Raw genomic sequence first — 25,586 nt, 5'->3', positions numbered from 1 at the left:
TGCTAGCTTTGTCATTGTTTATGTGGGGAACATGTCCTGTTTGTCCACGAGATTGCAGCCCTCGAAGGCAGGGTTAACTCTTAGATACCTCTGTGTCACTAACCCTTAGCACAGTGCCCTGTATGTGCTAAGCATTCAGTAAATGTTTGCACTTAACGCTGCAGACATCAAGCACTTAAGATGGGCTTCCTCCTGACAAATCTCTGTGGAGGATGAGAAAAAGCATAAAACATGGCCCTGCTCTGAAATCTTAGAATCGAATCTTAGAATCTTAGAGCTGAAAAAATGTAAAGATGTCACGGAAACAATAAGAATGGTCTGTAAATATAACAAGGATTATAAGAAAGGATCATGACTGTCATCTCTACAGCCACCATGATTGATTTTCCAAACTCTCGCAAGCAAAGTCCCTGGACACAAACATCTCCAGCTTCCCACAAGAAAGCCTGGAGCAGAGGCTTAATTTACATACACATACATTTTATCCTCTAGCCAGCAATTTGGGATCTATCTTTGAAGGTTCAGGTTTCAGAAGGTCTACGTTCATCAAAACCAAGGGTTCCCTTCCTCAAGAGCCCTGCGCCTGGACATCTTAGTGGGAGACTGTAGCAGAGCCAGCTGCAAAGGGCTTAAAAATTCTCAGAAAAGCACCAGTTAGGAAAGCACTGAGACTAGGCCTTATACAGAAACCTTGAGTGTCAGACCCCACGGCCTCTGGGGTCCTCCCAAGCAGACCCCACTGTCTCACACCACATGACCCTACCTCCTTCTCCTCCTTTAACCGCTGCTGGGCTTCCTGGAACATCTTCTCCTTGGCTTCTGTCTCAGCAGCTACATTCTTGTTCTGTTCCTCGTAAGCCATGGTGACAACAGCCAGGGTTAAGTTAATCAAGTAGAAAGAGCCCAGGAAGATGACCACCACAAAGAAGAAGACTGAGTAGAGCCCTGAGGTGCGCAAAGTCTGCAAGGGACACAGCACATGCTGGCATCTGAATCCTTCCTCCGCAGAGGGGTGACTTGACCTCGAGTGGAGATTACACTGTAGCAATTGGTCTCTCCCCAGCCCTGGTTGGCTCAGCTACCTGCAGCATCATCTACTGCCTCCCCCATCACCTAGAGCTCCTGATGCCCTATCTCTCAGCAACGAAATGCCATCTGTACATTCACACAGAAGTCAGAGTGACTTTACTGTGACTTTCTCAAGGGTATTTGCATTTTTTAAATTAAAAAGGCAAGAGAGAGAGCAATGCTGCATGAAAGCTGAAGCACTAGTGGTGGAACTTCAGTCAGTGGGGAATCTGGAGAGGGGTGATATTTCTAGGAAGAGGAGTTTTTTTGTACTCTTCTTCCAAATATCACATTTATAGTCTTTTTTTGATGTTTCTAATAGAATTTCTAAAATACAATTTAACAGTACAACTGTTAAGGATAAGAAATAGATGACAAAGGTGAAGGAGAGATGGTAGGTTATAAATAAATGATGAAGAGATAGATAAGTGATGGAAAGGGAGAGAGGAGGGAAGGAGGCAGAGGGGCAGGGAAGAGAGGGGGAGAGAGAGAGAGGGAAATAAAGAGAGAGAATGAATAAATAGATAACCTGTTGATAAAGCTTCTCCCAGGAATCTTGGGTCATAAGCCGGAACACGGCAAGAAAAGACCAGCCAAAGCTGTCAAAATTCGTGTAATTATAGTCAGGATTTTTATTGGTATGTTTGCATTCAAATTGTTCAGAACAAGCCCTAGATATTGGAAACAAAGGAACAGAGAAAGAATTACATATCCTGCAGCCCACCTCCCCTCGACACCCTGCCCAGGGCACTGATTCTTCCAAGAACCATGGGCTCACACTCAAAAGTCCTAGGTGAAGAGAATATTTATAGAGTTGGCCATCCTCCACCTTCCAAGCCTCCCATTCTATATCTAAACATGGGCACTCATAGACTTTTCTCAAATGGATTGATTAGGAAGTTCATACCGGCATTTTTTCATTGAAAAATTAAGTGCAGTGACATAGTGAACACTTTACAGTAAAAAAAGGACATACAATGAATATGATGTCTCCCTCTCTCCCCACTCAGCCCCACTTCCTAGAGGCACAGTTTAACAGTTACTTTAGTAAATTTCCAGAAGTCCTCTATGAATATAAAAGCACATATTATCAATATACATTTTCTATAATATATGGATGGGAGCATTCTTTGAACACTCTCTTGCACTTTGCTTTTTTCATGGAATGGTATTGATTGGAGGTCTTTTCCACCAGCATACAAGGAAATATCTCATTTCTTTTCATGTCCTACAGTTCTGGGATTTATATAAGTGCTTTGCTAATGCTAAATATTTAGATATCAATTGTTATCAGTCCTCTATTCTTGCAAACATTTGGGTTTTACTTTAAAAACAGTAGATATCTTGCATATAGGTCTTTGTCCACATCACCAAAAACACATCATTGAGTGCATCTATCGAATATACTATGAGTATGTACTTTCTTAATTTGTAATAAACATAGTATTTTTATCAAAGTAGCACATGCATGTGGTTTAAAAAAAGTCACATGGCACCAAAAGGCTTGTAATGAAAACCATTCCATCATTCTTCATCTGTCATTTATACACCTCAAATTCAACAACTTTTAGCTCTTTTAGGTCTGTTATCTCTAAATATAGTGCTTTTACTGGGAGAAGATCAAGGTGGCAGAGTAGGAGGATGCTGAGCTCACCTCCCCCAATGAATACACCAAAAATACATCTACATGGGACTTCCCTGGTAGCGCAGTGGTTAAGAATCGGCCTGCCAATGCAGGGGACACGGGTTCGAACCCTGGTCCAGGAAGATCCCACATGCCATGGAGCAGCTAAGCCCATGTGCCACAACTACTGAGCCTGCGCTCTAGAGCCCGTGAGCCACAACTACTGAGCCTGAGTGCCACAACTACTGAAGCCCACACGCCTAGAGCCCATGCTCCACAACAAGAGAAGCCACTGAAATGAGAAGCCCATGCACCACAACTAGAGAAAGCCCGCGCACAGCAACAAAGACCCAATGCAGCCAGAAATAAATAAATAAATTTATATTAAAAAATACATCTACATGTGGAGCAATTCTCAATGAAAACAAACTGGACACTGGTGGTAAACTGGACACAAGACTGTAAAGAAAGATCCACACTGAGTCAGAAAGGAAGGAAGGAGAAGCAATCAGGTTGGGACTCCTTAGTTAGGGGCACAGAAGAGAGGGATATCATGGGCTTGGAGATCCTCCCTGGGGAGTGAGGGGTTTGAATCATATATTGGGCACCCCAGCCCTGGGGTCCAACACCAGGAAGACAAGTTCCCTTAGCTGGTTTGAAAACCAGTGGGACTTACAGGAGGGCTGTAACAAACTGAGACTCTGCTCATGAAGAACATATGCACACGCTTGCTTAATCTCAGGAATAAGGTGGATGCCCACTCTCACCACTTCTATTTAACATAGCATTGGAAGTCTTAGCCACAGCAATCAGCCAAGAAAAAAAAACAAAAGTCATCCAAATTGGAAGGGAAGAAGTAAAACTATCACTATTTGCAAATGACATGATACTATAGATAGAAAACTAAAGTCTCCGTCAAAAAAACTATTTGAGCTAATAAATGCATTCAGTAAAATTTCAGGATACAAGATTAATATTCAGAAATCTGTTGCTTTTTATATACTAATAATAAACTATCAGAAAGAGAAAGCAAGAAGACAATCCCATTTAAAATTACATTAAAAAGAATAAAATACCTAGGAATAAACTTAACCAAGGAGGTAAAAGACCTATACTCTGAAAACTATAAAACACTGATGAAGGAAACTGAAAATGATATAAAGAAATGGAAAGATATACTGTGTTCATGGATTGGAAGAATTAATGTTGTTAAAATGTCCATCCTACCGCAAAGCAATCTGCAGATTTAATGCAATCCCTATCAAAATAACCATGACATTTTTCATAGAACTAGAACAAATAATCCTAAAATTTCTATGGAACCACGAAAGACCCTGAAGAGCAAAAGCAATCTTGAGAAAAAAGAACAAAGCTGGGAATATCATGTTCCCTGACTTCAGACTACACTACAAAGCTACAGTAACCAAAACAGCATGGTACTGGCACAAAAATAGACACAGATCAATGGAATAGAATATAGAGCTCAGAAATAAACTCACGTACTTATGGTCAATTAATCTACAATAAAGGAGGAAAGAATATACAATGGGAAAAGGACAGTCTCTTCAATAAATGTGATGGGAAAACTGGACAGCTACATGGAAAAGAATGAAATTAAAACATTTTCTCAAACCATATACAAAATTAAACTCAAAACAGATTAAAGACCTAAATGTAAGACCAGAAACCATAAAACTCCTAGAAGAAAACATAGGCAGAACACTCTTTGACATAAATCATAGCAATATTTTTTTGATCTTTCTTCTAAGGCATAGGAAGCAAAAGCAAAAATAAACAAACTAATTAATCTTAAAAAGTTTTGCACAGCAAAGAAAATCACTGACAAAATGAAAAGACAACCTACTAGATGAGTGAAAATATTTGCAAATGATATGACCGATAAGGGGTTAATATCCAAAATATATAAACAGCTCACACAACTCTATCAAAAAAAAACAAACAACCTGATTAAAAAATGGCAGAAGACCTGAATAGACATTTTTCAAAGAAGACATACAGATGGCTAACGGGCACATGGAAAGATGCAGAACAACGCTGTTAGAGAAATGCAAATCAAAACCACAATGAGATACGACCTCAAACCTGTCAGAATGGCTACGATCAAAAAGTCTACAAATAACAAATGTTGGCAGGAATGTGGAGAAAAAGGAAGACTCGTACTCTGTTGGTGGGAATGTAAATTAGTGCAGCCACTGTGGAAAACAATATGGGGTTCCTCAAAAAATTAAAAATAGGGCTTCCTTGGGGGCGCAGTGGTTGAGAGTCCACTTGCCGATGCAGGGGACACAGGTTCATGCCCCGGTCTGGGAAGATCCCACATGCCGCAGAGCGGCTGGGCCCGTGAGACATGGCCGCTGAGCCTGCGCATCTGGAGCGCTCCGCAACAGGAGAGGCCACAACAGTGAGAGGCCCACGTATCACAAAAAAAAAAAAAAAAAAAAAAGAATTACCATATGATCCAGCAATTCCACTGCTGGGTATATAGCTGAAGAAAATGAAAACACTATTCAAAAAGATACATGCACCCTAATGTTCATAGAAGCATTATTAACAATAGCCAAGATATGGATGCAACCAAAGTGTCCACCAACAGATGAATGGATAAAAAAGATGTGGTATAAAAAAGAATGAAATAATGTCATTTGCAGCAACATGGATGGACCTAGAGATTATCATACTAAGTGAAATAAGTCAGACAGAGTAAGACAAATATCGTATGATATCACTTATGTGGAATCTAAAAAAATGATACAAATGAACTTATTTACAAAACAGAAACAGACTCACAGACTTAGAAAACAAACATGGCTACCAAAGGGGAAAAGGTGGCAGGGGAGGGATAAGTTAGGAGGTTGGGATTAACATATACACACTACCGTACATAAAATAGATATTCAAAAAGGACCTACTGTAGAGCACAGGGAACTATACTCAATACTCTTTAATAACCTATATGGGAAAAGAAACTGAAAAAGATTAGATGTATGAATATGTATAACTAAATCACTTTGCTTTACACCTGAAACTAACACAACATTGTGAATAAACTATACTCCTATATAAAAAATAGAAAAGATGTGCTGTATATACATACAATGGACTATAACTCAGCCATAAAAAAGAATGAAATTTTGCCATTTGCAACAATGTGGATGGACCTAGAGGGGGTTATGCTTAGTGAAATAAGTCAAACAGAGAAAGACATATACTGAATGTTATCACTTATGCATGGAATCTAAAAAATGAAACAAATGAATATAACAAAACAGAAACAGAATTAAATATATAGAGAATAAACTAGCGGTTTCCAGTAGGGAAGGGGGGAGGGGCAAAATAGAGGTAGGGGATTAAGAGGTACAAACTACTATGTATAAAATAAATAGGGGACTTCCCTGGTGGCGCAGTGGTTGAGAGTCCGCCTGCCAATGCAGTGGACGCGGGTTCGTGGCCCGGTCCGGGAGGATCCCACGTGCCGTGGAGCGGCTGGGCCCGTGAGCCATGGCCAATGAGTCTGCGCGTCCGGAGCCTGTGCTCCGCAACGGGAGAGGCCACAACAGTGAGAGGCCCGCGTACCACAAAAAATAATAATAAATAAATAAATAAATAGGCTACAAGGATATATTACACAGCACAGGAATATAGCCAATATTTTACAGTAACTTTAGAGTATAACTTATGAAAATATTGAATCACCATATTGTATACCTGAAACTAATATGATATTGAGATTCAACTATCCTATAATTTTTTAAAATGCTTATCCTGGTATTTGATTTATCAGTTTTAGTCTTTGTTGACTAGCTTTCTGCTGTGGTAGATAAGGGTTTTCCAACATCCCACCCTACCTCACCACTACTTATATCATTCTTCATGGAAAATATCATGGCCTGTGTCATTGGGTCTCCTGCGTCAGATACATTTTTTCTTGGCTCTTTTGTATTGCTCTTTCTAAGTTTTACTCCCTCATTTTTCTGGACCAAACCTCAAGTAGCTTTTTAGGAAGACTGGGTGATCTTTGCACATATGGGTATATCTTTACTCTGCCTTCACAGTAGAGTTACAGTTTGACCAGAAATAGAATTTGGGGTTGAACATAGTTTTTCTTCAGAAACATAAAATCACTGCTCAGCTATTAACCCTATGCTGTTGTTGAGGATTCTGATACTGTTCCTTTGTGGGTAACCTTTTTCTCTTTGGTTTTCAGATCTTTTTCCCCAAACGTTCTGAAACGCCATGATAATGCACCTGACATGGTCCTTTTTCATTCATTGTGTTGGCTACTTTATGGGCCACTGAGGTATTTGCATCTTTAATCCCAGAGAAATTCTCTGTATTATCTTTGCTAATTTCCTCCCTTTTGCTTTTTCTGTGCTCTATTTCTGGAATTCCTACTTAGTCAAAAGCTGAAACTTCTGGATTGATATTTATTCTCATATTTTCTGTCTCTTTCATTGTTTTATCTTTTAATTCTATATTGATTTTTTCTATTCTCCCCTTTGCACTTCTCACCACTATCCTACACGTGCATTTGCACAGATGCCAACACCCCTCTTCAATCCACAAGTCTTGTTCTTTCTGTCTCCTAAACGTCTTTGGGATTCATCCATCCATTTCTCTTCATCTCCACTGAACAGCTTCGTGACTCTCATCTGTATTAACATAGCCTCCTAAGTGGCTGCTTCATCTACTCTATCCATCCATTCTCCATGTAGCAGACAAAAGTGAGTTTTAAAAGTATCTAATCTGATCAGGTCTTGTTTCCTTTGTGATTGAAGTCAAAATCCTCAGCAGTGATGGGCTACCAGGTCCTGCATGGTTGGCTCCTGTCTCCTGCCCCTCTGCCTAACAAGCTTCTGGGCTTCTTACTATCCCCGCATGTCCTCATGTCCTGAGGCTTTCATCCTTGCTATTTGTACCATCAGGAATCGTTTGCTCTATCTTCTCATCCACCAGAACTTCCCACTCATGCTTCAGACCCATGTTGTAGTCACCACTCAGTCAGTCCTCAGAGGAGGCAGTGAGTAAAGGCTGAAAACCAAGCCTGGGCCCTGAACAGAGGCCTGTCTGGGAAGGTGACCTCAGATCTGCCATCTCCTTGGAAACTACCACGTTATGATCAGTGTCGAAGGTCATGTACTAGGAGTTCGCTTACTGTAAAACTCCTGAGCTTTGAGACTACACCTAGACTGAGAGAGTTGTGACTGGCACACAGTTGGAAACCAAGGCTTCTGCATCTGTATGTTTAGATGGCCCACCCCACCTTGGATTTTGCTTATAGTAACCATACCTGCCCTGCATGGATGATGGATCAAAGAAGCACTGTTGTGACAGCTGTTGGGCTCCTCATTGAATGAAAACAACGTACGTGCAGTATGTCCTGCCGAGGATCATTCTAGAGAGCTCAATAAACCCTGTATTAAAACCTAATAAGTCTGTGAGTTTGACCTAATCAGAATCTGTGACCACCACGAGAAGACTTCCTTAATTTTACAGGCAGGGTTACATCTCTGTTATCTCTCTCAGTATCTACAGGTCTCTCTTATAACATTCATCACACTTTCAAGAATTTACTGTACATCTCTGTTGCCTGAAAGATGTCAATTTCAAGAGGGCAGCACTCCTTTGTTTGTACTTGGATTCCTAGGGCCTAACACAGAGCTTGGCACAATGTTGGCCCTTGATACCTATTTGTTATTGAGAGATAAATGTCATCTATTTCATCAAAGTGCCTAGCATATTATCTTAATTTGAAATACACTCAATAAACCTTCACTGAATGAATCTCTCACCACAGAGAGTACTAATATCCTGGAAGAAGGAACAGTATCCCCAAAGGGTCAGAGGGCTAACTGTTGAAGTGAATGTGTATGAACACACATACAACAATGTGTGCAATTAGAGGCAGTGGGGGTCACAGATCAACAAACAGAAGACGTGTGCTGAGATGTCTTCCATCAGGGCCATGTCATTGAACAGGAAATAGGTCTAGATGGGGCTTTCAGTCACAACATCCTTTCTTACCTTTGATGGCCTTGAATATGCGCTCCATAATGTCAAAATATCCCTATGTTTTCAGTAGGTTTCTCATCAGATACAAATTCAATATAATTTAGGAGAGAGAACTGCTTTAAACACTTGGAAATAATTTTTAATTTAGTAATGCACATCTAAACCTGCTTAGAGGGACTTCTCTGGTGGCGCAGTGGATAAAACTCTGTGCTCCCAGTGCAGGGGCCTCGGGTTCATTCTCTGGTCGGGGAACCAATCCCACATGCATGCCACAACTAAGATTTTGCATGCCACAACTAAGGAGCCCACGTGCTGTGACTAACGAGCTGGAGAGCCGCAACTAAGGAGCCCGCCTGCTGCAACTAAGACCCAGCACAACCAAATAAATAAATATGTTTAAAAAACCAAATAAAATAAACTTTCTTAGACACATGAAATAGTAGTGTTTGAGAACTACCACCACTGCTTCTACAAGTCATTAGATAAAGACTGTCTGCCACATCACTTCAAAAAGATAGAATGAAGAGTATAAACATCTTACCCGCTCTCCATCCATGTGCCACATATTCTGAATTCAGTGGAATCTTTCTTTTCAAAGCAATAGTCTGAGAAGGAAATAATTATAAATTCAGATTTGAAAAAACAACATTGAAAGGAAAAAGAATAGCAAATATGCCAGATTATGCTTGAAACAGATGGTTCAGAATCCTCCAAAATGATCAAAGTGATCAAAGTGATCTCAATGAAATGATCTAGAGAGGAACTAGAGCCTAAGCCCTCAGGAAGATGCAAGAGAAAAAGAGGGAAAAGGAGAAGGAAGGAGAAATAAGAGGAGGAAGCAGTACCTCTCAGTACATAGAACTGAACCAGAGACCACCCCTAGGAGAAGCTGGACACAGGGTCAGCCCATGAGAAGCTCATAAATCAGGACAGTCATGGAGAAAGTATGGCCACATAAAATTCAGGACACATGAAATTGATATAGGGTTGACCTCAGAGTGGAGAGGGTGCAACATAAAAGGAGCAATATCATTGAAGAAAATACTTGGGTGGGGGCAGGCATTGTGGGAAGTTGCTGGTCCCCTTTGGCCAAAGCCAGGCACTCTGAAGACTTCTGCAAAACATGACAAGGAAGTGGGCAGAGATGGAAGGTGACACCACTCCTATAGATGTGGCTTCAGGATTTTACTTCTTCATGGATACCCAAAGAATGAGGCAGTTCTCTAAGAAATGCATCTACCCACTTGAGAACCCTAGAAGGACAAGTCATCCCTTGATCCTAAGACACTCTGTAATGCAGATCAGTAGACATATGAGTGGGGATAAATAAAAGTTAACCATGCACAAACCAAGGAGTGAAAGGTGGGGTGTTTACCTTTATAGTCAGAGTCACAGTCTTTCCTCACACATTTCTGGTTCAGATTTCCCATGAAGAGCTGCTGACCTACCAGGGCGAAGATGCTGAGGCAAAAGAGAGTCAGGATCATCACATCGATAAGCCTCTTCACAGAGCGCAGCAAGGCCCCAACAATGACCTTCAGACCTGAGGAAGAGTACAGATGTGGGGAGAAGCCCCCCACTCACACACACACACACCAGACACAGGCAAGGAACAGAGAGGGAGCAACAAGGCCTCAAAAGTTGTCTGATTGCATGCTGGTATCAGAAACTGGCCTGACCTAGGATTCTGAGGCCATAACGCTGTGCCTTAGAAGCTATGGGTCATCAGAGTGGTCCACTGGTCTAGGACTTGGCCTCTTTATCCTGCTCTACAGATGCCACAGGGCTGCTCTGAAGGGCAAGTGAGAAGACTTTGAGCAGAAACATGCCACAGAGACACAAGACATAACTTGATGACAGTTGTGCAGGCACCTCCACGGCTGGGGGTCACAGGCAGCATTAAGGCCAAAGTGAGGCCTCCTGAGAGAAGGAGCAGAGCTGTATTTAACATTTGGTAGCTACTACCTACTATAAGGTACACGAGGTGCCATGAGATATAGCTAAATTGGGGGATCAGGGAGCTGGAAGAAGGAGCTTTGTCTGGACCCAAATAATAAGGATGTCTTAGGAAAAGAAACTCAGATTACTACTTATTATAAGGGTTTTTAAAAATTCATTCAAGAAATATATTTACCAAGCACATACTATGTCCATGGTACACTGTCAGGCTGCCAAAGTTACAAAATAAAAAGGACATAGTCTTGCAGTCTGTTGGTAAATGTTTAAAATCAGCTCTTGCAGGGAGGGGAGACAGAGAAAGTCTTCATTTGCAGCATTTACAGATGTCCTTGTTTGCTGAATTCCGGAGCGTAGATCCCTCTTCTCCCTCCGTACACCCTTCTCCCCCAGCTGTTTTCAAGCTACCTACATGACGTCCCTGGATGCAGAGTTGGAAAAAGATGTGCACAGTCTGCTGGGGAGTTGGAACAAGTCAGTCCCAGCACAACACTGAGTCACAGGCTCTGCTCTCAACACAGCTGGAGAGAGAAACCAGCAGATGGCATCGGTAATGTGTGGGATGACACTAAGTGACAAAGTTTCGGTTGATCAGCATAAACCATGAATGGCAGACTTGAGAACACAAAGTAGCATCTGATGGGAGGCCAAGCCCACAGCAGATGACCTTCCACCAAGGGTGATGCCACATGAGGAGGAGACTTCAGGCCAAGCTGGGACATCCACTGGATTCACCAGTGCACTTATGTTCACGCCAAGATCACGTTTCCCCTGCATGGTCAGGGGCACCAAACACGAAAATAGTGTAACCTCATCTACGCCTGATTTTTCATCTGTAACAAGAGGCTCGAGTCTTCTCCAAAGCAAGATGATTTGGATGAAAGATAGCTGTGATTCCTGAATTATTTTTACATAGTCCCATAAAAGATTGTATCTCATACTCTTCCTTCCAAAAAGCATCCAGGGATCTCATGCGTTTCATGAGTCAAAATGGAGAGTATGTTCACCTGCTTAGAGACGAGGAAGGGAACATGAAAGCTGCTAAGTGTCTCCCTGAATGTATATTTTACCCACGCGAAGTATGAGGGACTCAGCTCAGGCAGAAAGCCCCTTAATCTACCTGGGAAACCAAGGTCCACCTTGCAAAAGAGGAAGAGAAAGAGAGACATGTTCTACGTAAAGTGTCCTCTGACTGCCAGTTGCTTTATCACTATGCAGTTGTTCTTCTGGAGTTTCCAAAAATAACCACTGCCTCTGTATGAAAAAGATCCAAATTGCCTGGAGTTTTGATAGAAGAGACTAGAAGAAGAAGGGAAGAAGAAGGGGAGAAGGAAGGAGTCCAGAGGGAGAATATTTTTTAATAAAGTTTTTTTTTGTAAAGGAAAGAGAGGAAAGGGGAAGGAGAAGACTGTGCCATAATAACCTCATTTCTGATAAACTGGAATTCATATTTACAACCCCGTCCTTGGCTTCATCCTGATCCACTGAGCTCCTTCCTTGCCTGGCTTCCAAGAGACCACTTTTGCTCTCTTTCCTCCTTTACTGGTGGCTCTTGCTCATCTCCTTTGCTGGTTTCTCCTCTCTCCCCTCCCCTTTAAGGTCTACAGTGCCTGGGACTCAGTCCTTGGTCCTCTTCTACTTTCCATCTATGCTCATTTTCTTGGTAATCTCATCAGATTCCATGGCTCTAAATATCATCTACAGGCTCATAATCTCCAAAATGATATCTGCAGCCCTGGAACTCCAGCCTCACATATCTCATTGCCTACTTGGTACTTTGACTTGGATGTCTCACAGCCATCTCAAACAGAACACATGCAAAGCTGATTCCTAATCTGACCCCCAAGGCCTGCTTCTCTCACAGCCTTCCTTTTCTCATTCAGTGATGATTCCATCTTTCCAGTCCCTCAGACAAAAAACCTTGACTCATCCTTTACTCTTCTTTTGCTCATATCATGTATACAATCAACCTGTCAGGAAGTTCTCTTGTTTCCACCTTCAAATTTACACAGAATCTGACCAGCATTCACCAACTCCTCTTCCACTGCCTGATCTGAAAGCACCACCACCTCTTGCTTGGATTATGGCAGTGGCCCCCTGTGTCAGTTTGGGCCCTCTGAGAAGCAGACACTTTGAGACCAGACTGCAAGAGATTTCCTGGGGAAATGCTTGTGAGGAATAATCTGGAGGGAGTGAGTGGAGGGACAAAGAGAGCCTCAGACTGTGACACAGGGCTGACACCTGGGAAAGGAGATCAGGAAGGAAGCAGGATAGACAGGAAGTGCCTCAGATTGCAGTGCTGCTGTGAGACAGTCTCACCCTGGTTGCTGAGGAGCCGCTGAGCCAAAGTCCCACATAGAGGAGTCCCATACCTTTCAGGGGTGGGCCTGCACTAGCGGCCCCCACATGCAGGGAAAGCGTGATCTTGGCATGAACATGAATGCAGTGGTGAATCCAGAGAGGGGGCAGCTGGGACCATTAGTCAACTGCACTCCCTGCAGCAGGAGATCTGAGCAGCACATTTCCATGGTGACCAACATGCCTCCTATCTGGTCTTCCTGCTTCTACCTTTGCTCCCGCACATTCTGTTCCCCACACAACAGCCAGAGTAATCCTTTTAAAGCCTGGGTCAGGTCATGACTCCTCTGCTCAAAGCCTCTGCATGGCTCCCATTTCTCTCAGAGCAAAGCCCAAGTCTTCCCGGTACTTAGGTGCCTCCCCTTCACCTCTGTGGTCCCTCCTCCACCACCTGGCCCCTCATTCTGTCTGCTCCAGCCCCACCCACATGTTTTATAGTCCTCGGTCTGTAGACTGGCTGCTTCCTATGCTCAGAACACTCCTTCCCATATATCTGCTTGTGAAACTCCCTCACCACCTTCAAATCTGCTCACATCTCACCTTCTCAATGACACCTATCCTAACCACCCCACTAAAATTGCAACCTGCTTCCATGAACCCCCGTGACTTCCAAGAGCCACCACATCGCCTACTTTTCCATTTTATTTTTCCATGGCATATGTCACTTTCCAGCACGCTATATAATTTACTTATTTATTATAGTTACTGCGTAAGTCTGTCTCCCAACCCCCCACCTAGAATGTAAACTCCATGAGGGCAGGGACCTTTGTCTGTTTGCTCATTGATATATCCCAAGCAGCTAGCACAGTGGATATTAGGTGCTCAATACGTATTTGTTGAATGATCAAATAAATGAATAAAGCAGAGTTTGTTAGTTTGTGGTTTACATGACATATTGAGAAATTTTAACTATTCTCTTCCGCTAAGAGCCAGTGTTGAAAGTTAGAGTGACTTACCTGAAATTACTGAAATTGCTTTCAAAGCTCTGAACACTCGGAAGGTACGCAGGGATGACAGACTGATGCTGCTGTCCTTGATATATGGTGAATATGACACAAACCTACAAGACAAAGCACAAGGAAAGTCCAGGCTTGTTCAGGCATGCGTCTGCCCGGCACATCTCCACAAAGGTCACAAGTAAGCACAGCCTGAGGTGTGTGTCCACCAGAATGAAATCTGCAACCTCCCCTTCCAATCCCACCTTCGTGTCAGGACCTGGCAATACCACTAGTGCTCTATTGCTATGGACCCTATGGACCACAGATTGCACAGGAGGCTGCTCTCAGCTAACCTTTACACTTGGACATAGATGAGGATTCCTTGAAATAGTCACTGCAGTTGTGGCTACATCCATGGATAACAGAAATCAACTTAAACATTTATTGACTTGCTATCAAGTTCCAGGCCCCAGTACACTTCCATAAGGTCTCACCAGGTGGCCAAGCCCAGAAGGAACCTAGGCAGTCTGGCTCCAGAGCCCACATACTACACCATCTCTCAATAACCAGGAGCACTTGACCATTGACCTTCAAATGTAAAACTCTGAAATTAATAGTAACTACTTCAAAGGGCTTTCATGAATATTAAACAGAAAAATATATGCAAAGTGCTTAAGACAATGGCTGGCACAAATTAAATAAGGTTGGGTTTATTATTATTGTGCTGGCAATGGGCCATTGCCCCTCTTGCTTTTTATTTTGCTGACTCATGAATTTGGAATCTCATCATTCGGATGCCAAATTGATGCCCTCTCCTTCAGGAAGAACTTCAACTCTAACCTCATGCCATATACAATAACTAACTCAAAATGGACCACAAACTTAATTAAACGTAAGAGCCAAAACAATAACACTTCTAGGAGAAAACATGAGAGAAACTCTTTGTGACCGTTCAGTAGACAAAGATGTTCTAGACCCCTTAATTCCTCCTCCATGCTCTAACAGCTGGAATCATGCACAGCTCCTATGCTAGCACTCACTGTAGCAGGTTATAATGGTCATTAAATGCCTCACTTCCCCTCTGACCTGCGAGCTCCAACAGGGTGAGAACCATGCATGATATATTTTTTTTCATTATCACAAGCCCTATATCTGGCACAGAGCCTGGCCCCATAACAGGTCAGTGTTTGGTAAATAAATGGCTGAAAAAGTAAGATCATGAGTGTTGGCCTAGAAATGGATTTGTGAGGAATTCCCTGGCAGTCCAGTGGTTAGCACTTGGTGCTTTCATGGCCATGAGCCTGGGTTCAATATCTGGTTGGGGAACTAGGATCCCACAAGCCTCACGGTGCGGCGAGAAATGGATTTGTGTGTGTGAAGGCCTCTGGTCAGTTGGCTACATGGTGCAGTTCAGTGTCAACCAACACTGCACTCACAGTTCTAGGCTTTACTTGGCTGCACTCAGCCAGTCATGTGTATCTACACAGGGCCCTGCTGGAAGCCAAGGGGCTTCTTTCCCACCTCTAGTCTCTTTGGTAAAAATCTTAACATTCTTACGCTGTTGCAATGACAATGGAGTCCAGCCAGTTCCACGGATCTCGAAGGAAAGAAAACTCATCCAGAATAAAACCTCTTGCCAATATTTTAACTAATGCTTCAAATATATAAATCCCAGTGAAGACATACCTACAAAGCAAATCATTCAGAACAAGAAGAAATATGATAAGCTATGTGAAAAACAGAGAGCCCATTTGTCTGATATGACCTTCATGAGGTCAGATTCCATGTTAATGTGACATTTAACATTCTTGTCTTAGCAAATCAGAGTTCAGAAAGGTAAGGTCCTCAAGCAAGTTCTGGTATTTGGGATTTCTGAGAAAGAGGCCCATGGATAAAGTTGTAAAGCTGCTTTTAAACACCTAGCTTCACAGCCATATTCTTGAGAGAAGCTTCAGCCAACATGGACAGTCTTTTCAACAAATGGTGTTGGGAAAGCACAATATCCACATGCAAAAGAATGAAGCTGGACCGTTACCTTATACCATGTACAAAAATTAATTCAAAATGGATTAGAGTTAAATGTAAGACCTGAAACTAGGGACTTTCCTGGTGGTGCAGTGGTTAAGAATCAGCCTGCCAATGCAGGGGACACCAGTTCGAGCCCTGGTCTGGGAAGATCCCACATGCCGCAGAGCAGCTAAGCCCGTGCGCCACAACTATTGAGCCTGCGCTCTACAGCCAGCGAGCCACAACTACTGACCCCACATGCCACAACTACTGAAGCCCACGCGCCTAGAGCTCCTGCTCAACAACAAGAGAAGCCACTGCAATGAGAAGCCTGTGCATCGCAACGAAGAGTAGCCCCTGTTTGCCGTGGCTAGAGAAAGCCCATGCACAGCAACGAAGACCCAACAGATAAATAAATAAACAAATAAATAAATAAAAATGTTGTGAATATTTAAAAAAGACCTGAAACTATAAGACTCCTAGAAGAAAATATCTGCAAATCATATATCTGATGAGGTTAATATTTGGAATATATGAAGACCTCCTACAAACTCAGCAACAAAAAATTAAATAATCCACTTAAAAATGGCCAAATGACTTGAATAGACATTTTTCCAAAGATTACATACAAATTGCCAACAAGCATATGAAAAGATGTTCAATATCGCTAATCATCAGGGAAATGCAAATCAAAACCACAATGAGATATCACCTTGTACTCATTAGGCTGGCTACTTTTTTTAAAAAAGCAGAAAATAACAAGTGTTGGTGAGGATGTGGCGAGATTAAAACCCTTGTGCACTAGTGGTGGGATTGTAAAATGGTGCAACCACCATGGAAAATAATATGGAGATTCTTCAAAAGATTAAAAATCTAATTACCATATGATCCAGCAATCCCACTTCTGGGTACATATACAAAAGAACTGAAAGCAGAGCCTTGAAGAGATATTTGCACACCCATGTTCACAGCAGCACTATTCACAATAGCCAAGAGGTAGAAGCAACCCAAATGTCCATTGACAGATGAATAGATTAATAAAATGTGGTATATATATATGCAATGGAATATTATTGAGCCTAGGAAAGGAAAGAAATCCTGTCACATGTGACAACATGGATGAATCTTGAGGTCATATACTAAGGGATTTAAACTAGTTTAAAAAGACAAATATGGTATGATTCCACTTACAGGAAGCACCTAGAGTAATCAAATACACAGAGACATAAAGTATAATGGTGGTTTCCAGGGGACTGGAGGGGAGGGCAGAATGGGGAGTTACTGTTTTATGAGTACAGAGTTTCAGTTTTGCAAGATTAAAAGAGTTGTGGAGATGGAGAGTGGTAATGGTTGAACATCTGTGCGAATGTACTTAATACCACTGATCCGTACACCTAAAAGTGATTAAGATGGCAAATGTGATGTAATGTGTATTTTATCACAATTTTTAAAAAAACTATTTCCATTTTATTCCTTTAGTCCTTCATCATGTTCTGCCTTCTAATTTATTTCCCTTCTTCCCCTTCCACCTCCTCCAAAAGACAATACTCTAGCTCTCTTGTTATAATCCCAATAAAAATATGCTTGATTGGCACACGCGTGCGCGCACGCGCACACACACACACACACACACACACACGCTGGTCCCACATCTGGGACAGAAACAATGATTTTGAACACTCTGCTGGTTCAGAGTAAAAGAAGTGGACCTTTTCTGGTAGAATGTCCAACCATTGTTAGCCCTCAAAGCTAAAGAACTAAGGTCTTGGGAACTCGAAGAATCCCAAAGCAGCTAAGTCCAAGAGCAGAAATGGTCATGAGGCTGCCTTGGGCAAGAGCTACTTCTGCTTCCGCTTTTTTCTAAACTGCTCACCTTTTAGGTGACAAATAAACACAGAAGGTTAATTAATGTCTGCCCGTAAATGCCATCTTTTAAACTCAGGTATAATTTATAAAATTATAGGTATTTTGAAAAAAGGCTATAATTGCAGATGTGTGGGATTCTGCAAGTCTTCATCTAGGTCTCAAGCAAATGAGACAGCCACCTCTGACTGCTATTTCTGCCTAGCCATTTAGCCTTCCACCTCCCACCCTGCCATTTTCTCTTTTCCAGCAGAAGCCTGCCAGTGGTGGGACATGTAGACCAAAATGACATCTGCTATGGAGTACAGCCATGCCCACCAGCAGGAAGCAGGGCTTGAGATCTCCATGATAGGGAGACCTCAACCCACCAGGCAAATCAGGCCCTCTGGGGTGTGTCACTGTCAGTTCAACCATAGTTAGGGTGTCCAGTCAGGGCCATGGTTGTCTAGCTAGTAAACCCATTTCTAAGACTCTATTCTAAGAAAATAATGATTTTTTAAAGTAGCTTTATACCAAAAGATGCTTGTTGCAATGCTATTTATAGTAGTAAAATACAAGAGTAGTTAAGTAAATTATGGTATAGTCACCTGATGAAATATTGTATTGGCATCAAAATGGGCTCCTATTAAGCCTACATAAGGACAAAGAAGACCACGTAAAACTAGACATAAAATCTGTATGTGTGCTGTTTATTACAAATGTAAGTTTAAAAGGCCTTTAAAGACAATTTTAAGTGTACATATACAAAAATGAAACTGACTCTGCCAGCATTTGTGCTGGGGATCTGGGATTATGGGTGACTTTTTCTTCTCTCCATAGCTAAAATCTGAGGTAATCATAATTCTTTTAGGTTTATTTGCTTAAAAACATAGGACAAATGCATGCAGGACAAACACTTACTCAGCACTCTCAGTATCTATGTTAATGCTGTCCTTCCCACGAGTCATGGCCATGAACACGCAGTTGATGATGACGGTGCAGATGATGAACATGCTGAACAATGTGACTAGGGCCGTTAAGGCAGCTACACTGCAGGATGGCATGTGTCATTAGTTATTGTAGTTGAGGCTGTGGGGGTCCCTGCAGGGCCCCTTTTCTGCAGGAGCATCTGTCCTCTAACTGTGAGCGTTGGCTGAGAACAACCCACAGCTGTCCCCTCCCTTGAAGAACTGTCCTCAGCCTGAATGGCAGCCTCCTCACCGTGGAGGGCTACACTCCCTTTCCACATGTCTGACCGACAGATTTACAGAAACCGGGCCTCTGGCTTTCAGACGGGGCAGCTCTGTGATAGATTCATGCTCTGGAGATCCCCGTGGCTCCAGCTGATGTCTGATGTGGGCTCAACTGAGACCCTGTCCTTGCTCGGCTCCTCCTTTTGCTCCATGCTGTTTCCGTTTTTCCTTTTCCAGAGAGCACTCCCCCACTAAATCACTTAAATAAGAATCCCATCTCAGGCTCTGCTTCTAGGGAACCCAACTTAAATAGATATTCCTTTCCGTTTTCCTGAGTACTTCCGTCTACCAACCCACGTCTTTTTCACACCCCCCTTCCCCCCATCTAAAACTGCCTGGTGTCTCCTCACCCCCTGAAAATCTGGACTTTTAACACTAGAAAGTGTTTCTAAAAAAGCTTTAAACACTGTAGTTCTAGCACGACTCATTTATCAGCTAAACACAGTGCACAGTTTGCCAGTTTACCCTTTATTTGGGTCTCAACTTAGATGTTCCTTTCTTCAGGAGGCCATTCTTGATACCTCCAAAGCACAACAGAGCCTCTCCACACTCCCACTTCCAGACTGCCCATCTCACTAAGAAATTGCTTGCCTTTTGACCTGTCTCCTCTGAGGCCACAGGATCCCAGACAGGTGCCAGTCCCAACACAGCCCTGCCATACAGCAGGGCCACTCACCCAGTATTTCTTAAAAGAATAAGCTATTTCCACTCAACAAACATGTGAACCCCTAGGGCTTCTGCACACTTCACATGACCTGGACTTGGTAAAAGAAGCAACAAAAGGATATGAATGGACTGAAATTCTAATGGCTAAACTTCTGATTGAATTGAAAGGCCCCAAAATGAACAAGGCACGTTTGGCACTGAAGCGGTAGATTGTTCTCTTTTTGTTCAACACCATAAATGTCTGCAAAAAAAACCAAACACAACAGGAATTACATGCAGTGACCAAACAATATTTATCATGAGCTCATTCAGAGAAAATTCGGTGGAACCACAGGTTGAGTCATGGCTTATCTTATTATGATGACTGTAGCTTCTGACTGGAGACCTGTCTTCTGAAGCCAGAGGTACTTTCTGACCAGCCTACACTGTCACTCTGGCAGCCAAGAGATCTCCCCATGTGGCTTGGGTCTCACTCAGAGTCCCAAGACTCTGATCTATTGAAAGTCATCCCTCACTCCCAAAATAACTGTTGAGCTGTGGACTGTTCACCCAGTGAAATACTCTGGAAGCCCCAGAAATGAAGCGCATGGGCCCTGCAAGTAAAGAAAAAAGAGGTGAAGAGTAATAACTGGGTCAAACAAAACCCTCTGATTTGTACTCCATGGTATATATTTATGGAGATAAGAACTAGAAGAAAACTTGAAGAGACAGAAATAGAATTGAACATTCACACTCGGCAGATTATTTTAAATTATTTTGATTACTAATGAAAACTTTGTTGGCACAACATTGTAAATCCATTATACTTCAATAAAAGATAAAATTAAATAAAAACTTTATAATGAATCTTAGAATAGTCAGGTACCTAGAGAGTTTATATTGTTATGCCTGAGCTGTGCTACATGAAAGAGTCTGCCATTCACTTCTAACCTTGAGGATTTTCAATAAAAAATCATCACAGTTCCCAGACTTGCTCTCCCATTCCCCCCACCTCCCTGGACATAGGCAAATCTGCCTGAGGTTCTCGACTGGCAGGGGAGGGCCTACAGAAGGCAATGGAAATGTGTGTGGTTGTTTTTGGTTATCTGTCACAATCACTGGAGGCTCTACTGGCCTGTAGTGGGTACGTCCTGGGATGCCAAATCCAGGACAGACACACCAAATGGTGCACTGTTCACCCAAAGTGTCCAGTTGGGCCCCACTGAAAAACACCAAACCTGCACCTGTTTCCTCCTTGCATGTCTTCCTGGCCTCTGGGCCTGAACCCGCACCTGGACAACAACCAATGACTCACAAGCTTCTAACATCAACCCTCAGACCTCTCCCTTTCCATTTAACTGTCATCTGGCTGTCCCCTTATATGTCCTGATGGCTGTTACAAAAGCCTTCATAGAACTAGGGTCATTCCTGTCTTCTGTGTCATTGCTCCTTTCATATTTGCAGAAAAGTACTACTTGACATGTAATCCAGCATATTCTCAGACAGGAAAGACAGGTCTTGTCACCCAGGCCCAGAAACAGTGGGGTAGCTGCCGCCTTGGTTGAGATACCAGAACTTCAGCCACTGCCAAACATCAGCTTCCTTCACTGAGTTGCTGGAACTTACTTGTCTGCTGGCCATCTGGCTGCAGGGAAAATGTGGACTAGGATATTTTCTGTTTCCTCCATAACAAAATGAAATCTTTAAAAGCTATGAGCCCAGGAGTCTAAGACTCACTTTGGGGATTCTGTGCCCTTCCTTTGGACAGAAAGACGATTTTAGGGCAGAGAGCAAACCTCTTCCTAAGGTGGGTCACCCAGATTAATAGGTGGCATGATATGGCTCTACTTCTATGCCCTTTGATTTTTTTTGAATTTAATTTAATTTATTTTTTTATACAGCAGGTTCTTATTAGTTATCCATTTTATGTCCTTTGATTTTGATATTTTATTAATGCCTCCTCTGACTGCTTTAAATATTTCAACTAATGGTGTATTTAACTACACTTGCCAGGGTTTTAATGATTTAAACCTGTCTGCTTGCTGACACATCTCCACGCTTTTCCTTGTAGCTCTTCAAAAATGGAAGCTTTGAAAAGAGAGGAAGTGACCTGCGACTACAGAAAGAGCCCTTGGGTTTGAGTCCCAGCTCCACCACTAACTAGCTGTTTGACCTGGTATAAGCCACTTCCCCATGAAGGCTTTGTCTCCTCATCTGTAAGGTGAAGTGCAAATGACACCACACATGGCTCACATGACTGCTGAGAGCACTGACGTGTTAGGTCATGGGTGTGCAGAGCTCTGAACAAGTATCATGTCTCCTGATTTAAAGGGAGGACCCAGGCTGAGAAGAGATGGTCCTAGAATATCCACCCCAGCTGTATCAGAGCCTGTCCTCCCAGGACTGTCCGCAAAACACCAAGCTGCTGCCTACCTCCTGGATCTCCTACCTAGCCTAGAGGCAGAAGGAGGCCTCCAGGAGTTATCTCACCTCCAACTACTCTGCCTCCTAGAAGCCCCTGGAATTCTGGGGCATTAGGAGAAGGAGAAATATTGGAGTGTTTTTGTTCCTTCGTCTCTTTTCCCCTTTTTTGTCCTTCCCACTCATACCCAGCTTTCTTCCATCACACAATCCCCATTCGGCCTGGTAACCCCAAGTCTGTCCAATTCAAGGACATACAAACCAGGCAATCTTTCTTTGGAGAAGTCAGTTTCTCATGGGTGCCAGAAAAGGATGCTCTCAGCATCCCATATTTTCCAGGACTTGCCCCAAACTCCCCAGCTTCCTTCCTTCCTGTCTTCAGTCTGGCAAAGTCGGTTTTCCATTCTCTGCTGGATCACACAGTGAGATGATGATGGCAAGGTCTTCTGAGTCTTTCCTGAAAGGGGATGGTCTGTAGAGGACTTTCCTCACTGCCCCAGGCTTTCAAACAGCCATGAGAAGAGACTGAGCTCACGTTTCCTCATCCAGGAACCCCTTTGAGGAACTTTTACTAGAATTTCCCTACATCTAGGTAGATAAAACAGCAAGCTTATCACATATTGGCATGGAGTTTACATGTAATCTGTATGTGCCTACTTGATTACAATATTCTTAAACTTCACTTATTGAGCTCCTCTTATGTGCCAAGTGTTGGTCTAGGGCTCTGACCTTCATAAATCTCATTTAATAGCCTAAAAAGCCTATTGCCTAAGAGTTTTTCAAGGTAAACTCTAGTTGCTGAAATGGACATTCATGGACAGTGATATTAATTCTTCATATCAGTATAATGCCTTACAGTTTATAAAGTTTTACAGTTTTTAAAGGCTCCATAGCATGCCTATGTTGTAATGTAGGGAGAGCAGGCATTATTCCCATTCTACTGATTAGAAAAGTGAGAATGAGTGAAGTCATTTACCCAAAGTTATAAATCCAATTACGTGAAATGGCCTACACCCAACTTTTCTGATTGCTAGTCCAGTCCTCTTTCCTGACACCATCTTATGTTTTCTCTGTTCTCCTTTTACCCTTCTGCTGCTCCTCGTCCTCATTCATCTTCTTTTCCAAGACATGCATTATTACAGAGAGAAACTTAGTACTGAAAGCCATTCTCAGGACTGTGAAAGCAATGACAGCAAGTGACAGCAAAGGAGAAGTGGGGTCTGGCCTCTTTATACCCTGAGATCAATATTTGGAGATCCATGCAATGCCAATTACAGCTGGTGGTTAGAACATGGTTAGAACACCCCAGCCTCCCCACAGAGGATACCTTATGATTTCTGTAGAATGGGTCCAAGTCTTCCAGGGGCTTCCCTATCAGCTCATGGGGAATGTCACCATAGAGCATGGGCAAATTTCTGGACACCTTTAGGTCAAGCTGAGGTCGAGGCTGGGGTTCTGCTGCTGTCTGGTCTTTGGACTTTTTTTTCTCCTTCTGGATGGCGATCCGCTTCTTGATTGCAGCCAAAGAGTCAGGAGTGAAGGGGCGGAAATTCCTCGCATCTGGGAAGATCACCGGGCAGCACCTGTCATCCATCTTCACCCTCAGGGCAGAGACAAGCAGCAGATCCTCAGAGAGCTCTGGGAGGTAGAAAATTACACTGTCTGCCCTGAGATTCCGCTCTCCAAGGACCATATCATGGGGTCTACAAGAGTTGAGACTGAGGTGAGGGGGCCTGGGAACTCATTAGCTGTGGAGAAGGTCAGAAGATGTGACCACTATTGTGGATATAAAAAGAATTTTGGGCATAGGCGAGACCAAAGCAGGATATCATTCCTGGAGGACCTGGAAATAGGTGGGAAGCTGAGTTCAGGGTCAATGAGCAGAAGAAGCTCAGCCTCTAAAAATGAGACCCAAGCATCAAGGAAGACAGTAAGACTGAACCAGTTGAACGGCTGAAATGGGACCTGCAGATGGTAGACAAGTGGCTGCAGTGTGAACAGGAGAGGAAGGAATAGGGAATCAAGTGGGCCATTGTTGGGGGTTGTAAAATCAAAACTATGAGTGCATGAGTCTTCACCTTTGGTCGGCAAATTTCTCGAAATGTGACAGGATGGAAACAAAAGAGACATAAACACAGGCATGAACATTTACACTAACATCTATGATCCTTTGCCAGCTCCCTAACTTCTGAGACCCAGACCTGGCAGAAGTGAGACCCCAAGAAAGCAAAAAGCATTTGCCAAAGCTAATAGGTCACTCTACCATGGGAAAATAGCTCTCCCAGCCCCTATCCCTGACAGCCCTTTCTACAAGGACTTTCTCTACAGACTCAGGCTTAAAACTAGACTCTGAGAAAAAGCAGTAGTGTTTAAGTTGAATGCATTTACTCCCCATGCCAGGCATCTTCTTCCTTTCTAATTTACTGAATGCCAATCTAGGATTGACTCCCACACCACTCCAAGGAATTACAATGGGGAACCCAACACAGGATTGGTTTATTCATTCGACAACCATGTGCTCAGAGCCTGTTCCAGGCACAGTACTAGGCACTAATGGTGAAAAAACCTCAGTCTCTCCTCCAGACCCTACAGTTACACTGCCTGCTGTAGTGGAGAAGACAGATAAAAGACATGAAATTACAGTAGAGTAAGACAAATGCTACTATAGGAAATAAATAGAGGGTGCTATGTCTGTTCATAGGATAAGCATCTGAGCAGTTTTGCAGAATCAGGGATGGCTTACCGAAGCTTTAATGTCTCAGCTGAGACCTGAAGGAGATGTAAGTCTCAGAGAAGAAAAAAACGGACATTAGAGTGTTGCAGGGGGGAGGAAAGAGCATGTACGAGGACACTTGGTTGAAAAAGAACGTGGTGTCCATCAACAGGTTTTGTTTGCCCAGAATGGAGATTGTGAGGAGTGGAATGGTCAGTCAGCATTGGAGAGCATGTGGGGGCCTGTAATCCTTAGTAAAGATCATGGACTTCACCCTGAGGGTAGTGGAGTGTTACTGAAGGGTGGGTTATTACTATTATTATTATTCCAGAGGAGCAACACTATCATTTTTTAAATATCCCTCTTACTGGTGAGAATGAATAGGCTTGGGATAGGGGAATGAAGGAGTTGGGAAGGCCAGAATAGGAGAAATGAGCCTGGAAACTGTTGCAACAGGTCATAACCACTGAGGATGACCTAATGGAGTGCATGGATTTGAGAGTCACTTAAAAAATAGCCTTGACAAGTGACTCATGGGAAGAGACGGATTTAAGGGACAGGAGGGAGCCAAGGCTCCTGGCTTCGGCAAGTGAGTCAACAGTGCCACTCGCTCAGATAGAGAGCACTAGGGAAGGAAAAAGTTTTGGGGGAATAGATTCAGATTAAAACACATGGAGTTGAAGCCACTGATGGGACCTGCAAGTGGAGAGAACCGGGAAGCACTAGAATAC

The 25,586-nt window shown here is 42.9% G+C and overlaps 1 protein-coding gene across 1 annotated transcript in view; it reads right to left on the bottom strand.

The window, feature by feature from the left end:
- Window positions 1–25,586, bottom strand: part of SCN11A (sodium voltage-gated channel alpha subunit 11) — an 86,034-nt gene that overhangs the window by 54,648 nt on the left and 5,800 nt on the right. Inside the window, exons 3-11 of the mRNA XM_079933140.1 lie at window positions 23,470–23,780; window positions 19,866–19,983; window positions 18,745–18,847; window positions 15,532–15,660; window positions 13,993–14,096; window positions 10,098–10,265; window positions 9,264–9,327; window positions 1,598–1,739; window positions 764–961 (exon numbers count right to left, since the gene is read on the bottom strand). Coding sequence (XP_079789266.1) covers window positions 764–961; window positions 1,598–1,739; window positions 9,264–9,327; window positions 10,098–10,265; window positions 13,993–14,096; window positions 15,532–15,660; window positions 18,745–18,847; window positions 19,866–19,983; window positions 23,470–23,780 — 1,337 coding nt within the window. The remainder of the gene's footprint in view (window positions 1–763; window positions 962–1,597; window positions 1,740–9,263; window positions 9,328–10,097; window positions 10,266–13,992; window positions 14,097–15,531; window positions 15,661–18,744; window positions 18,848–19,865; window positions 19,984–23,469; window positions 23,781–25,586) is intronic.

Source organism: Stenella coeruleoalba (assembly GCF_951394435.1).
Source record: "Stenella coeruleoalba genome assembly, chromosome: 10".
NCBI classification, from domain to species: Eukaryota; Metazoa; Chordata; class Mammalia; order Artiodactyla; family Delphinidae; genus Stenella; species Stenella coeruleoalba.
The sequence above is the reverse complement of the archived record's forward strand: the minus strand, read 5'-3'. Positions and strand labels throughout refer to the sequence as shown.